The sequence below is a fragment of the Camelina sativa genome, chromosome 17 (assembly GCF_030686135.1).
Source record: "Camelina sativa cultivar CO46 ecotype springtype chromosome 17, ASM3068613v1".
Lineage (NCBI taxonomy): Eukaryota > Viridiplantae > Streptophyta > Magnoliopsida > Brassicales > Brassicaceae > Camelina > Camelina sativa.
Window position 1 is genome coordinate 23,818,506 of NC_141896.1, and position 15,368 is coordinate 23,833,873.

Below are 15,368 nucleotides of genomic sequence, written 5' to 3' on the forward strand. Positions count from 1 at the left end.
ATTGATATATATTTATCTATTATACCAACAAGGTACATATCAAAAATCTAATTGAGAAAATACATATAATATAATTAGCATACAATGAAAAATATATTAGTTTTGTCAATTTTTCTTTTTGATTTGGAAATTTTTTTAGAAACATGTAAATTTTCTGTAGATTTAATATTATTATCTTAATTAGTTGTTTTGAAAATAATAAATTTTTATATTATTATCTTAATTAGCAGTTTTGAAAAATAATAATTTTTTGACATATATCATCAACTTTATATATAAATTTGATTTAAAGAGTATCTTTGTTTTGTAAAATATTTTCTAGAAAGTATAACAGATATATTCATAAACATATATTTTATATAATAGATTCTTAATTAAAAAAATTGTCATGATTAAACAAAAACAAGTATTTGACAAAATTGTACCGAGTTCTATTTAAAGTTCTACTAAACCACCTCAATAAAAACGAAATTGATTTTTTTTTTCCGGTTTAGAATTTAGACCCGGAACTAAACTTTTATTCGGGTCGGGTTAAAAACTTTTATAAATGCCCTCACAATCTCGTCTTGGTCGCTTCGCAATTTCTTCTTTATTACAATTTTTTTTTTTTTTTTTTTTGATTGGTTCTTTCCTCCGATTTGAGATTTTGCTACCTCGGAACCTCTCTCCGACATCGTACCGTCTCGTCCAATTAGAGCTGGTTCACCTTCTCCGACGAAGCTTACTTATACCCTCAATTAGGGTTTCAAGGAAGACTCCCATCAACCCAACAATCACGTTCAGTGAATGGTATTGTATCGTGTTCTCAATTTCATCGAGCTTTGATTGCAACTCAGCTTAACTCGAAGAACTGATCAATCGGGTTTCGATTTCGTTGTGTTTAAAAGCAAAATTGTTGCGCTTTTGATGAAGTTGTTGTTGGATAAAGAAGTTGGCTTTTGTTTGTTGCAATGGGGTCCGTTTAGGTTGGTTTGTAATTTGTATTATCTTTTGTTTCTTTTGAAGGTTTCGATTGAGTTTTAATGGTTCTTCGGGATCTGGGAAGGGATAAAGTTGTCTTGCCGTCTTCCGATTTCGACCACCATTGTACCTAAAGCTTTGAATATGGCTGAATCCAATGGCAAGGGTTCCCACGAGACTTATTCAGGTAAATATATATGTTGCTTCTTTAAGTTTGTTGCTTTACCTAAAGCTTATGGTTACGTACTTGTGGAATCTTGGATTAGTGCAATTTCTGGAACTAGAGGTGTCCCTGAGTAGCTACTATCGCTGCAATTAGACCAGCTCATGAATGATTTATGGTTTTGAATATTTTGGATTTCCTTTGAGTAGAAAAGGATCAGTCTTTGAGTGTCCAGGACATGTTCGAGTTACGATCGTTTTTTTTTCTTCTAAATTTATAGTGGGAAGAGGGTTTGTAGGATTTTAGTTGACGTAAGAGATTAGGAATAGTAGGTTCACTAGATAGAGGCTAAGGAATGTAGCCTGATAAGAGAGGAATCCAATGATAAAGTGACCGTGGATATTGCAGTTTAACAAGAGTGTCAATATGCAATCATAATGTGTGCATTGTAATTTTCTAAAATATTCATGATGATTAGCACATGATGCTAGCCAAGATTTTTTTGGTGAACACCAATATCTTACATGTCCGTTGCAGATGACGATGAGGAACATGAGGACAACAGCAGGGGTTTTAACCTTGGATTCATCTTTGGAAATGTTGATAACTCTGGGGACTTGGATGCTGATTACCTTGATGAGGTAATCTGTTTTACTCTTTCAGTTTGATGACCTTGTTGAACACATTAGTTCATGGAAAAATTGGTCACACTTTGCTGTCTCTTCTCTCTGACATGTGCCAATGATAACATTTAAACTTTACAGGACGCCAAAGAACATCTTTCTGCATTGGCAGATAAGCTGGGTTCATCTCTACCAGATATAAACGTAACGTTCTACGCACTCTTTGACATTTTGTTTCCTAAAGTTTATAGGCGAGTGAATGCGGGTCTTCTTTTTGATTTTTAATCCTCTTTTTGTTGTACTTGGATGCCAACTATGGTGTTTCTAAACTCAACAGTTATTGGCAAAATCAGAACGTACAACAAGTGATCCAGCTGAGCAAGGTGATGTTGTCTGCCAGGGTCGTCTATCTCATGCAGTTTTTATTTTTCATATAACTTCTAGTTTTGCATTCTACCCCTTCTTTAAACCATACTGGAGGATTTGCTAGGAAACCTGCTAGAATTTTTTCTCCCAGTGGACGTTTCCATTTCCATCGAAATGGTCTTGCATTCTTCCTATTTTGGTTGTAGTCATAATCTATCTATTTACTATTAGTTCGTTTAATATAGTGTCTTTCGTAAATCATTATATACAGTATAGCCATTTTAACGACTGATGTTGGAGATCTTTAAATAGGCAACATTCCCACCCATAGTAGTTACATACTGATACTATTTACAATACCCAAATCCTGGTCATCTTTTTCACTAAATGTAATGATATATTGTGTAGATTATGATAGAAAAGCTGAGGATGCTGTCGATTATGAGGATATTGATGAAGAGTATGATGGGCCCGAAGTTCAAGTAGTTAGCGAGGAAGATCATTTACTACCAAAAAAGGAGTATTTTTCGACTGCAGTTGCCTTGGGTAATTTAACTTCTAGAGCTTCTGTGTTTGACGATGAAGATTATGATGAGGAAGAAGAACAAGCGGAGGTGCATCCGCCAGTTGAAAAATCTTTTATAACTGCTAACAGGGAACCAGGTTTGCAATTCAAAATTTATGTTTTTTTTTTGAACAAAAAGATTAGCACATAGTACTTTTGTTGTGTCATTTCATGGCTCTGAAATTGGTTTAGGTGAGTTATTCTCCAGGTAATTTTACTTGTTAAGCTCAGGCAAATGGTTATTTGCAAAGCTGTAGTATAGTGCGTTTTTAAGTCCTTGAGATCAGAACACATGGAATTTATCTTATATGTATCCTGTGTCACTGATTATAAGACAATTTTTTTGTGTTGCAGTTGTCTTAAAGGAAGACAAGGCCGTGGAGTATGAGGATAAAAATTTGGAAACCGAGGATCAGATGGACACAGAAGATGTCCAGGAGGTCAGTTTCCCCCTCAAAATAAAGGGAAATTGTGTCTCAAACTACTTTTTTCTTTTTTGCTGTGGGGTGATTTTGTTCTGTTAGTGATCTCATCAAAACATTCAGGAGGAGGTGGATGAGTTATTGGAAGGTACATTGGATGAGAAAGGCGCCGCCCCACTGCCTACGTTGTATGTGGAGGATGGTATGGTCATCTTACAGTTCTCCGAGATATTTGCTATCCATGAGCCACCACAGAAGCGTGACAGGAGAGAAAATAGATATGTCACTTGTAGAGGTAAATGATCTGGAATGTTTCTTCTGAACCCTATTAAATTTCTTTGTGATGTTCATGCATTTAAATCTGCAGAATCAAATAAAGTTAAGTGTTGAAACCATGATAGCAATTCCTTTTATGCGTCTCAGTCTTTTTTTGGCTAGAATGTGCTAGATCTGTGTAATTGGTTCATTCCATATCATTTTCTAGGCAACTTTTGTTTCTTTCCATTTCATTATTTCTGTCGTCTCTGCATTTTGTTTGTAATTCACTTCTTCATGTGGAACTCTTACATCATAGCCTTATTTCGTACAGACAAATACAAATCTATGAATATTTCTGAGCTTGTCGAAGACGATGAGGAGGTACTCCTAAAGAGCCATGGTAGGGTTGATACTCATGTAAAACAAGCTGATCTGGTTCAGCTAGATGTTCCCTTTCCAATTAGAGAGGGGTTACAGCTGGTACAAGCTGGCAGAATGGGTGGTATCCCACCAGAATCAAGGGAATTTACCAAGCTCGGAAGGGATTCATGTATCATGGGTGAAATGTTGAAACAGGACTTAGATGATAATTCATCTCTATGCCAGTCTCAATTATCGATGGAAGTTTTTCCTCTTGACCAGCATGAATGGGAACATCAGATTCTATGGGAGCATTCACCTGAAATTAGTGGTACTTCTGGTCAGGGCTGTGAATCTGGACTTGAGCCTGAAGGTATGCTGGTTGATGGAACAAATTCAGAGACTGATCAAGAAAGCTTGAATGTGATGAACTCTAGAGAACAAGTTCAAGCTGACAATAGTATGCTTATGCCTTTTTTTGCCAATCTGTTGGAGTCTTTTGGCTCAAGAGGTTCCCAGTCTACAAACGAGTCCACTAACAAAAGTAGACATCCACAACTGTTACGTTTAGAATCCCAGTGGGACGAGAATCATCTTAGAGCAAATGATGAAGCTGGAGTAGAGAATATAAAGCGACTTGAAAGCGAAGCTCTTGGGCGCTTTAGCAGACTTGTATTGCGAGAGAGGGATTTGGGGGATGAGACATGGTTAGATAGTGTAATATGGGACTCAGATAAAGAGTTGAGCAGATCTAAACTAATTTTTGATCTTCAAGATGAGCAAATGGTCTTTGAAATTGTGGATAATGAGGAAACCAAAAATCTTCAACGTCATGCTGGAGCTATGATTGTATCCCGGTCTTCAAAATCCAAGGATGAAGACTTTCATGAAGACTTTGAATCAAATTCTGGATGGCAATTTAATATTTCTAATGACAAGTTTTATATGAATGGAAAAAGCTCTCAGCAACTGCAAGCAAATACTAATAAATCCGGCATTCATAGTTTGAGAGTTTTTCATTCAGCACCAGCGATTAAATTGCAGACAATGAAGAGTAAATTGAGCAAGTAAGTGGGCACTCGTATACTTACTTAAATAACATTCTGTATTTGCACTCTTTTGTGTACTTTAAAATGTTTCCACACTGGATGCTTTTTAACATCCATTTTTTATTTTAGCTTTTGTTAAAATGTTTTGAGTTAACTTGTTGCAGTAAAGACATAGCAAATTTTCACCGACCCAAAGCTTTATGGTATCCACATGACAATGAGCTAGCCATCAAGCAACAAGGAAAGTTACCCACCCGAGGATCCATGAAAATTGTAGTTAAGAGCCTGGGGGGTAAAGGAAGCAAGCTACACGTTGGCATAGAGGAATCTGTATCTTCTCTAAAAGCCAAAGCTTCAAGAAAGCTAGGTTGTTGTTATACTTTCACTTTTTGTCTATCTCATTATGACATGGATTCTATTTCGTAATTGTGGAGCTCACTTGCCACAGTTTTTTTGCAGATTTTAAGGAAACAGAAGCAGTGAAGATGTTCTACATGGGGAAGGAACTTGAGGATGAAAAGTCACTTGCTATACAAAATGTTCAACCAAATTCCTTGGTTCATCTTGTACGTACCAAAGTACATCTGTGGCCATGGGCACAGAAGCTACCTGGCGAAAATAAATCTTTGAGACCTCCTGGGGCGTTCAAGAAGAAATCTGACCTATCTACTAAAGATGGCCATGTTTTCTTGATGGAGTAAGACAAAGTTCATATGAGATTTTTACCTGTGTCAAATCGGGAACTTTTGTTTAGTTTTACTTTAATGCATGCTACTTTGAGGCTCTTGCGGTTATTTTGATCTCTAGCTGGAAAGGACATTTATTGGACGTCTCCATTTTGTTGCATTGATCTCTGTAGGTACTGCGAGGAGAGGCCGCTGATGCTCAGTAATGCAGGAATGGGTGCAAATTTGTGCACATATTATCAGAAGTCATCCCCAGAGGATCAACGTGGCAACTTGCTGCGCAATCAAAGTGACACTTTAGGAAATGTGATGATTCTAGAACCTGGGGACAAGTCTCCTTTCCTTGGGGAAATACACCCTGGTTGCAGTCAGTCATCAATTGAAACAAACATGTATAAAGCACCTGTTTTCCCGCAGAGATTGCAATCAACAGATTACTTGTTGGTCCGGTCTCCTAAAGGAAAGCTCTCTCTAAGGCGTATTGACAAGATAGTTGCTGTTGGACAACAGGTTTGCCTTTCGATTTCTGTACAGGGAAAGCGTACATGTATATAGAGACACACACACAATCAAGATTGAATCTATATATTACATGCTTGTGATTTAGTGTCGTAACAATGGAGCTTACTAGCCTGAGCGAATTAAATTATATCTTTTGCGTTATCACATTTCCCTTTGGTACTTTGGTGTTGATGTCCTAGCAAAATCTTAGGATAAGTCATTGAAGCATATAGTAAACTAACAGGTTTAGAATAAATTAGTATTGTTGGGGAAGGTCTTCTAGTGATCAGAGAGATGTGAGATGTTCATTTCAGCTGTGTTTTAAGAAAAAAGAGTTGGGCTATAAGTGTTTACCTGCAGCATACGTTATTGTGGCAATCTTCATCTTATTTTGGTCTAGTTTCATTTCGTAAAATCGGCGTGCTCAGATTTTATTTTTTTCCAGGAACCTCGCATGGAAGTAATGTCTCCTGGATCAAAGAATCTACAGACTTATTTGGTGAACAGAATGTTGGTTTATGTGTACCGAGAATTTTCGAAGCGTGGTGAGCGTCACTCAATTGCTGCAGATGAGCTGTCTTTCTTATTTTCTAACTTGACCGATGCAATCATCAAGAGGAACATGAAAACTTGTGCTGCTTTGAAGGTATCTCATCAATTTCTCACTCCCGCATAAGTCGCATCTAGAGTTACACACTTACGTTTTCTTTCTTTTTTTTCTTCTTATTGCGTCATCATGATTCTGTATCATGCTGACCTCTTACATGGACGTACAAAATGCAGAGGGATAAAAATGGCCAGCAATATTGGTCAAAAAAAGAATTGCCAGATCCATCTGAGAATGAGCTGAAAAAGCTGGTGGCACCAGAGCATGTAAGTTTTGCCTTTGAGTTAATTTCATGATTTACACGCCATTTGGTTTCTACTGTCCAAAGTTGCATTAAATGGAAGTATACTCTTTAAGATGCATGATATTCTATATTTTGTTGGCGTAGGTGTGTTCCTATGAGAGTATGCTAGCTGGCCTGTACCGGCTCAAACATTTAGGGATTACCCGGTTTACATTACCTGCCAGCATATCAAATGCATTGGCTCAGCTCCCAGACGAAGCTATTGCTCTTGCTGCTGCATCACATATTGAGAGGGAGTTGCAGATCACTCCATGGAATCTAAGCAGTAATTTTGTTGCTTGTACGAATCAGGTGAGTATCATTTATCCATATTTGGGAGTTACCTAACCAGTGAGTTTCTATCTGTAAGTGATGTTATTAAAACTTAGGAGTTAGTTATCCCTAACCAGCTATAATCCGTAAAAGGCGTGTTTGTTCTTCGTTCTGTTTTATAGACACGCCGGGGTGATACATTATTAGTTCTTTACAAACAAGATTAGAATCTATTTCAGCTCTATCTTCTCTAGTTTTGCTAACAGCCTTTCTGAATCTCGTCAGTAGAGTTGATTTGATACTTTTGATCAGTCATCGCTCATGCTTTCGTTGCTTGGTTGGTTCGATACTCACATGTCTGATTTTCATTTGTGGGTTTGAGTAGGACAGAGCAAATATAGAGCGTTTGGAAATTACAGGGGTTGGTGATCCCTCGGGACGGGGTCTAGGATTCAGCTATGTCAGAGCTGCACCAAAAGCACCAGCTGCAGCCGGGCATATGAAGAAAAAGGCAGCAGCCGGTCGTGGAGCCCCAACTGTCACTGGTACAGATGCTGATCTTCGCAGATTAAGCATGGAAGCAGCTCGAGAGGTAGACTTTTTTGTTTTAGATGTCTAGAAACCTAGTCATTTCTTCTAGACTATTACTAAAGTAAAGCGATCAAAAATTTAAATTAAGTTATGGTTTGGCTTTACATTTATAGGTACTTCTGAAGTTTAATGTCCCCGATGAGATAATTATCAAGCAAACTCGATGGCACCGTATAGCTATGATACGGAAACTATCAAGTGAGCAGGCTGCATCCGGTGTTAAGGTTGACCCTACAACCATAGGCAAGTATGCTCGTGGCCAGAGAATGTCTTTTCTGCAGATGCAACAGCAGGCCCGAGAAAAGTGTCAGGAGATTTGGGACAGGCAGCTTTTGTCCCTTTCAGCTTTTGATGGTGATGAGAATGAAAGTGAAAATGAGGCGAACAGTGACTTGGACTCCTTTGCTGGAGATCTGGAAAATCTACTTGATGCTGAGGAAGGTGGGGAGGGGGAAGAATCTAATATGACTAAGAATGACAAGTTGGACGGAGTTAAGGGTCTCAAGATGAGACGGCGGCCATCTCAAGTTGAGACAGATGAAGAAATTGAAGATGAAGCTACTGAATATGCAGAGTTATGCCGATTGCTGATGCAAGGTACTTGCTTTCAACTAAGCATTTGTGCTGTTAGCTAAAGGTTATTTTGTCAATGACACTGATTGGTGATGCTTATTTAGATGAGGATCAGAAGAAGAAAAAGAAGAAGATGAAAGGTGTGGGAGAGGGTATGGGATCCTTTCCTCCTCCACGACCCAATATAGCTTTTCAGATTGGTGAACCGTTACGAAAGGCCAATGCCATTGAGAAGAAACCTATTGCCATCCAACCTGATGCATCTTTCTTTGTAAATGAGAGCACCGTGAAAGACATCAGAAATGTAAGTACAAGTTTGAATTTTTTTATTTTTCTAAACCTTTGCTCTTGTCTTCTCCATTTACTGTGTCAAACCATGATGTCTTACATCTGTTGACCAACTCGTATCTTGTATTCCCCTTCATTGGCAGGTTGATAGCCCAATTATAAAGACCCCCAAAAGTAAACAGGTGAAAGAGAACATCAATTCTTTGGGCCAGCTGAGGAAGGTCAAAATACTGAACGAAAACCTAAAGGTGCAATCAAATCAGTCCAACATGAATAAACTTTAGCTTATTCTAATACTTTTATGGTCATTCTGAGGTGTTCTCCGTTCTCTCGGTCTAAACCAGGTATTCAAGGAAAAGAAATCAGCGAGAGAGAACTTTGTTTGTGGAGCCTGTGGTCAGGTATAATTACTTATTGACTAGGTTTTTTTATCTAAACTTGCTTCTTAGAATAAAAGCATCTGATATTATCTTCATTCCCTAGCATGGGCACATGAGAACCAATAAACACTGCCCAAGATACAGAGAAAATACAGAATCACAACCTGAAGGCACAGATATGGAGAAGTCTGCGGGAAAGCCAAGTACTTCAGAACTATCAGGTCAGCCAAAGCTAAAACCTATTAAGAACAGCAAGGCTGCATCAAAAAGTACAAAAAAAACTTCTGATGAAGTTCCAAAGGGAGATAATTTAACTGCCAAAACTGGGGGTCTTCCTATGAAGTTTAGATATGGTATCCCCACTGGGGAGCTGTCAGATAAACCTGTTTCTGAAGCTCCCGGAAGTTCTGAGCAAGCAGTGGTGTCTGACATAGACACTGGGACTAAGTCTACATCTAAGATCAGCAAACTGAAGATTTCAAGTAAAGCAAAACCTAAAGAATCAAAGGTTGAATCTGATAGACCTCCCTATCCATTGATGCCTACATTTAGTAGAGAGAGAGGGGAGAGCGAACCACACAAGCCTTCTGTTTCTGGACAACCTTTGTCTAGTACAGAGAGAAATCAGGCAGCCTCAAGCAGGCACACAATTTCTATTCCGAGGCCATCATTAAGCATGGAAACAGATCAAGCTGAATCACGCAGGCCTCATCTCGTGATACGACCGCCAACAGAAAGAGAACAACCTCAGAAGAAACTTGTTATAAAACGTTCGAAGGAGATAAATGATCATGACATGAGTAGTCTTGAGGAGAGTCCACGGTTTGAATCCCGTAAAACAAAAAGAATGGCAGAACTGGCAGGTTTTCAGAAGCAGCAGAGCTTCAGATTGGCAGAGAACTCCTTAGAGCGGAGACCAAAAGAAGATAGAGTATGGTGGGAGGAAGAGGAGATAAGTACGGGAAGACATATGGAAGTAACGGCGAGAAGAGATTATGATGATATGACTGTATCAGAAGAACCCAATGAGATAGCTGAGATCAGAAGATACGAAGAGGTATTAAGGAGTGAGAGGGAGGAAGAGGAACGACAAAAAGCCAAGAAGAAAAAAAAGAAAAAGAAGCTGCAACCCGAATTAGTAGAAGGGTATCTAGAAGATTATCCTCCTCGGAGAAACGATAGAAGATTGCCGGAAAGAGGGCGGAACGTCAGAAGCCGCTACGTCTCCGACTTTGAAAGAGATGGTGCAGAGTATGCACCTCAACCAAAACGACGCAAAAAAGGAGAGGTAGTAAGATTCTCTTTGCTTCCATATTTTACCTTTGTTCAGTCAAAGTTATTGCTCTATAGCACACGTAACATGGTTTCATGTGTCTAATATCCTCACCGCTGCTGAAATTGTCATCACATATAGATTTCTTGTCTTGCCAGTTGATAAAGAAGAGATTTTGAAATTTAAATACGAAACTAATAGCTATGAGCTCTATGAAACTCATGTTTGTTTCCTCTCCTCTGTTCAATTACCAACAGGTTGGCCTAGCAAACATCTTGGAAAGCATAGTGGACACACTGAGACTTAAAGAGGAAGTGTCACGCCTCTTCTTAAAACCGGTTTCCAAGAAGGAGGCTCCGGACTATCTTGCTGTTGTGAAACGCCCGATGGATCTCTCGACAATCCGGGATAAGGTACGGAAGATAGAGTACAGAAACCGAGCCCAGTTTAGACACGACGTCTGGCAGATCACATACAATGCCCACCTTTACAACGACAGACGTAACCCAGGCATACCGCCTTTGGCAGATCAGTTGCTGGAGATTTGTGATTACTTGTTGGATGATTATGAAGGTCAGTTATCAGAAGCAGAGAAAGGTATAGTAGATCCCAATGACTGAGAGAGAACTGTAACATAGAAACTGTATCCCCTCTTTTTAGTCAGTCACCCAAAATGGGTTTCTTAGCTTAGCTAATGATTTGTACGAATAGAAAACATTCCCATGTTTGTGTAAAGCAGAAGTAATGAAAAAGGAAAAGAAATCGTTATTTTTTTTTTTGTAAAATTTTTAAGGCTTCCTAACAAATAAAGTAAAAAACTTCTACTAATCACAATTACTAATGCATGAGTCTTGTTGATTAGAGTAGGAGGTGGCACGAATGCATAATAATAATTAAGGATTCGTCGATCCATGTATGTTGAGCCTGCGTCTTGTCGTGCAATAGCTTTCTCTGCTATAGCTGTTGTAGAGTGTGCATGTTGCTTTGGAAGCCTCCTTCCTGTATGAGTACGGGAACCAAGAACTCTCACGTGGGTTCGAAACCTTCCAACAAACAATTATGTTCTTCTACATGTTATTCCAATTCATAAGAAAAAATTTGCATTCATTTCTTTCCTAAAAAAAAAGTTGTATGTACGATGACAAACTAGTGGGCCTGAAGTAGGCCCATTTAGCAAAGGATCGCTTCAACACTTGAACTCCGCAACGTGAGACACAACGGGCAGGCTAAAGCTGTCCGGTCACATCCCGGGCAGATGCTCAGATGCCGACACGGCAACATCACCAACGTCGCTTCCATTTTCCGGCAAGCTTTGCAGCTCGGCCGTTTCATCCTCTCCGGATCAACGTACGCCGACTCAGCGTCGTCTACTCCGCTGATTCCCGCTCCTAATACTAGCCCTTCCTCGGCCGACACACCACCGCATTTGTTAACGGCTTGTTGAAGCTGAGCCTGCAGCGACGCGGCGGCGGCTTCCTGCGCCTTCGCTCTACCTTGCCAAGCTTCCGCCTGCGCTCTAAGCTGAGATTCACGCGCTACGAGCTCATTGTGACGGCGCGTGGCTCTCTCTATCTCAGCCTCTTTCTCTCTCAGCTTACGTACCAACAGCTCCTCCACAGCACCGATAAGCGCTTTATAGTGTTTCTTCCTCCTCTCCGCTAATGTGCGCCGTAGCTCCTCCGCCTATCAAAAAAAAAGAAAAGGAACATTTTTTTACATTCCGGTTTGAGAACCAAAAAAAAAAAAAAAAGAAAATCAAAACTTTTCAGAAACCCCAAAGACGAAATCAAAACCTGGACACGAAGCAATTCATCAAGTTCTTCGCTTTGCCAATTGAAATGTGCAGACAAAACACCTTCAAAGGAACCGGAGAACAGATTCTGACGAATCTTTTGTGTATGATCGTCGCCGGAAGATAAACGTAGTCCTGTATAAACCATATTCGACGACGGCGTATGATTGTAGTTGTGTTGTAATAAAGACAAGTCTATGACTTGTGGGAACTGATGATGAGACTGCTGAGGTAACAACAACATTTGATGATGATCCTTCGTTTCTCGTCCTCTTTTCCTCTGGTTACAACCTACACAAATAAAACATCCTCACTTTTGTTCAACAAAAGTGTTAAATGAAAAAAAAAAAACAGAACATTACGAACCTCCATAGTTGAATAACATATTGGTTTGATCAAAAACAGTCTGTGATTGCAACGAGAAATCTTGTTCCTTGTCTTTCCCGTTTCTGTTCACACAATAAAAATAACGTAATCAACATAACAGAGATTAAAAAAAAAAAAAAAAAAAGGATCGTAACAAAAAATAACAGAGAAGTAAAATGAAACCTTTTGTTATGGAGGATGAGATTAGAGGAATGGTGTTGTTGAGCTTGGACAGCCATTTTAGTGATAGACAAGAAAAGGAACAATAAAAAATGGGTTAATTGAATTACAAAAACTCTTATATCATCATCTTGAACGTATTTGAACTCTGTTTTTTCGTGAACCTTTCACTCTCTCTATCTTTGTATATAGTATATAAATATAGGTGTGGTAGTAATAAAAGAGAGAAGAAAGAAAGAGTCTTTCTTGTAGGTTGGGTTTTGTTTCTTTTGGTTCTCTTCTCTTCTCTTCCTTCTTGTTAATGCCTTTGGCTTTTTCTTTAGGATTCTCTCTCTCTTTCTCTCGTGTCTTCAACCACGCCATTACTCTCGCATATTCCAAGAAAAACCAAAAAAAGTGTATCAATAAATAAAACGCAAATCGATATTTCTACTGTTTATTCGGTGACCAAGTTCTTTTTTTTTTTTAGTAGTTCACGACCCAAACTAATTTTAAACTTATTAAAAGATGCACATACTATTGTATTAAAAGATGTATATTTTTAAATTTTCTTGTTACAAAAATAGAAGAAAAAAACAAAGCTATATATTGTTTTGGATTGTTTTGCACATTCTTTATTTTACTAGCCAAAGATATATTTATAAACCACATTTTTCTTAGCAAAAAGAAAATGAAGTGCAAGTCAGTAATCATAACATGTGTGAGACTTGCTTGATTTCTTTCCTTAGCATACTAGATAACATAATTAAGATCATTAGACAGCAACTTCTTCCCACCTTTTATTATGTAAATACTATTCATTTTAAGTGTTTTACTCTTTCTTTGTTGATAGTTTGCATATTTTTTTTTCCTTTTGCGTATGATAGATAGATAGTTTGGTGACAATTAATTATTCTTTGTCTTTCATCTCTTTTACTTTTCAAGTAATGGATAATATGATAAGCAATCTTTCCGAAGTTAACGCTTAAACAAGAAAGAAGAAAAATTTAAGCAAAATACATGAGTTACGAATATTTATAAAAATGAAGGAACCAAAAAAAATTTCCCTCATCAAAGTAAAGTGATTTAAAACAAAAAGAAACCCTTGAAATTCTATTACACTTAAGAAACAAATCATTAATCATGTAGATTGTAATTTCAGCCAAATGAAACAAATCATGCAAATGATGAATAATAAATAAAATTACTAAAATCATCTCATTTTTTTGTATGAATAAATCATCTCATTTTCATTTTGCTAATATTAATACTACTTGATTGTGTGTATTACTTCCTCATTTTTAATATAAATATCTTTTAGACATTTTCACACAAATTCAGAAGTATAGTAAATGTTATAATTATAAGTTTATACCTTGTACTTTATATTATCTATTAATATATGAAATTGAAGAAAAATACATATATGAATATCAAAATTTTACAATGACATCATAGAATAATAACTTGAAACAAGATAAATTTTTACAATGATATTTTGTTTGAAACAAAAGAACTTTATTTTCATATTGCATAAATTTCGGGTTGGGTTCATAATCTCTTCAAATGCAAGATTATTACATGCTAATTAAGTTTCTTCCTCACCATCAATGAATTTGAAAACTTTTCCATTTTTTCTCTTTTAGGTTATAATATTCGGAGCTCGAACAAGTTACAACATCCTACTATATTAATTGAGAAGTACAAATATGAAACTAACCTTAAAATGTGTAAAAAATAAATTCAATTGCCATTAAAAAACTTAATTAAGATTAATTAATTAATTAAATAAATAAAATTAATTAAAAATAAAAATCGGGGACACATAAAATAAATTAAATTGTAGAAAAGTAAAAAGAATCTATTAGAATCAAAACTAATTCGTACTTAAGAAAAAATTAACAGGTAAGATTTTAAAAACCAAATCGCATAAAATATACAGTTACAATTTTTATCAAAAAAGATTTTCACCACAGGTTAGAATTATTACAGACAAGAAAAGAAAGCTACAGAAAAAAACAATGAAAGAGACTTTTTAGAACTTTTACTACTTATATTTGGTTGCTCTTTTTTACATGTTAGTAATGATTGTGTTTAGTTGACAAAGGCTTAAACAATTTTATTCATTACATATAAATGTTTTATTGACAGGTTATTAATAAATATTTTTAAAATACAAAAATTATAATATAAGCAAACCATTTTAATCACTAACTATTATAAATAACATAATAATAAAATAAATTATTACAAATTTTTATTAAAAAAATGTTCAGCCCGCGGTTCTCCGCGGGTTAGTACCTAGTAAAAAATTAATTGGAAGGTTACACTATCAAATAATTATCTTACAATAAAAAATGATATTTTACCAAACCATTGTGAAAATTAGATGGTAACAATAATAATTATAAGTTACAAGTTACAACATAGAAATTAAATGGTTTACATTATTACATAATTATCTTGCAATTAGACTAATACATGACCAAAAACCAGAAGAAATTAGGTGGTAACAATGATATAGTTAACAATTATTCAAAGCTTAACTTATAATGAGCTCATTTGATGAGTTGTTTGATCTCAAGTTCCAACCAACAACAACAACCCCGTCAACATGCTAACAGTTGGTTATGCATATAGTATTTGTCTATATATATCCAAAGTTTATGTACACATAAATACGTATATATTAAATTAGATTATACGGTTGAAACTGGAAACAAACTAAACGTTATTTTTATTTCTTTTATTTCCGAAAAAACTTTTGGATCTGTCGATCGATAGTGGAATTGGGGCAGCAAAACAAAATTAGAATCTAAAAGTTTGGTTT

At 36.7% G+C, this 15,368-nt stretch overlaps 2 protein-coding genes across 3 annotated transcripts; one reads left to right on the plus strand and one right to left on the minus strand.

The window, feature by feature from the left end:
• The first annotated feature begins 364 nt into the window (after window positions 1-364).
• Window positions 365-11,006, plus strand: LOC104759631 (transcription initiation factor TFIID subunit 1). 2 transcript variants are annotated; one of them, XM_087494423.1, is made up of 22 exons: window positions 365-789; window positions 1,006-1,147; window positions 1,661-1,764; window positions 1,888-1,950; window positions 2,084-2,129; window positions 2,521-2,775; window positions 3,032-3,117; window positions 3,223-3,394; window positions 3,689-4,784; window positions 4,931-5,133; window positions 5,226-5,463; window positions 5,626-5,962; window positions 6,399-6,599; window positions 6,737-6,826; window positions 6,949-7,155; window positions 7,502-7,708; window positions 7,821-8,304; window positions 8,385-8,584; window positions 8,712-8,816; window positions 8,913-8,969; window positions 9,052-10,236; window positions 10,479-11,006. In XM_087494423.1, exons 2-22 carry the CDS (start codon window positions 1,105-1,107, stop codon window positions 10,839-10,841), a joined length of 5,742 nt encoding a protein of 1,913 aa, XP_087350549.1. In that variant the 5' UTR covers window positions 365-789; window positions 1,006-1,104; the 3' UTR covers window positions 10,842-11,006. The 2 variants fall into 2 exon arrangements, with proteins under 2 accessions (XP_087350549.1, XP_087350550.1); XM_087494424.1 differs by lacking the exon at window positions 2,084-2,129 and having other exon boundaries at window positions 573-789.
• A 298-nt stretch (window positions 11,007-11,304) lies between these two features.
• On the minus strand, window positions 11,305-13,168 carry LOC104759629 (BOI-related E3 ubiquitin-protein ligase 1-like). The gene is made up of 4 exons (XM_087494425.1): window positions 12,563-13,168; window positions 12,380-12,462; window positions 12,015-12,304; window positions 11,305-11,904 (listed from the first exon to the last, which is right to left on the minus strand). Exons 1-4 carry the CDS (start codon window positions 12,616-12,618, stop codon window positions 11,392-11,394), a joined length of 942 nt encoding a protein of 313 aa, XP_087350551.1. The 5' UTR covers window positions 12,619-13,168; the 3' UTR covers window positions 11,305-11,391.
• Window positions 13,169-15,368: the final 2,200 nt, after the last annotated feature.

Excerpts from the sequence above, each read along its gene's own strand:
- LOC104759631 (XM_087494423.1), top strand. The coding sequence starts at position 1,105 with ATGGCTGAATCCAATGGCAAGGGTTCCCACGAGACTTATTCAG. Across the intron at positions 3,395-3,688 it reads TAGATATGTCACTTGTAGAG|ACAAATACAAATCTATGAAT; the intron begins GTAAATGATCTG and ends TATTTCGTACAG. Across the intron at positions 5,963-6,398 it reads TAGTTGCTGTTGGACAACAG|GAACCTCGCATGGAAGTAAT; the intron begins GTTTGCCTTTCG and ends ATTTTTTTCCAG.
- LOC104759629 (XM_087494425.1), bottom strand. The coding sequence starts at position 12,618 with ATGGCTGTCCAAGCTCAACAACACCATTCCTCTAATCTCATCCTCCAT. Across the intron at positions 12,463-12,562 it reads CTCATCCTCCATAACAAAAG|AAACGGGAAAGACAAGGAAC; the intron begins GTTTCATTTTAC and ends TTGTGTGAACAG. Across the intron at positions 11,905-12,014 it reads ATGAATTGCTTCGTGTCCAG|GCGGAGGAGCTACGGCGCAC; the intron begins GTTTTGATTTCG and ends TTTTTTTGATAG.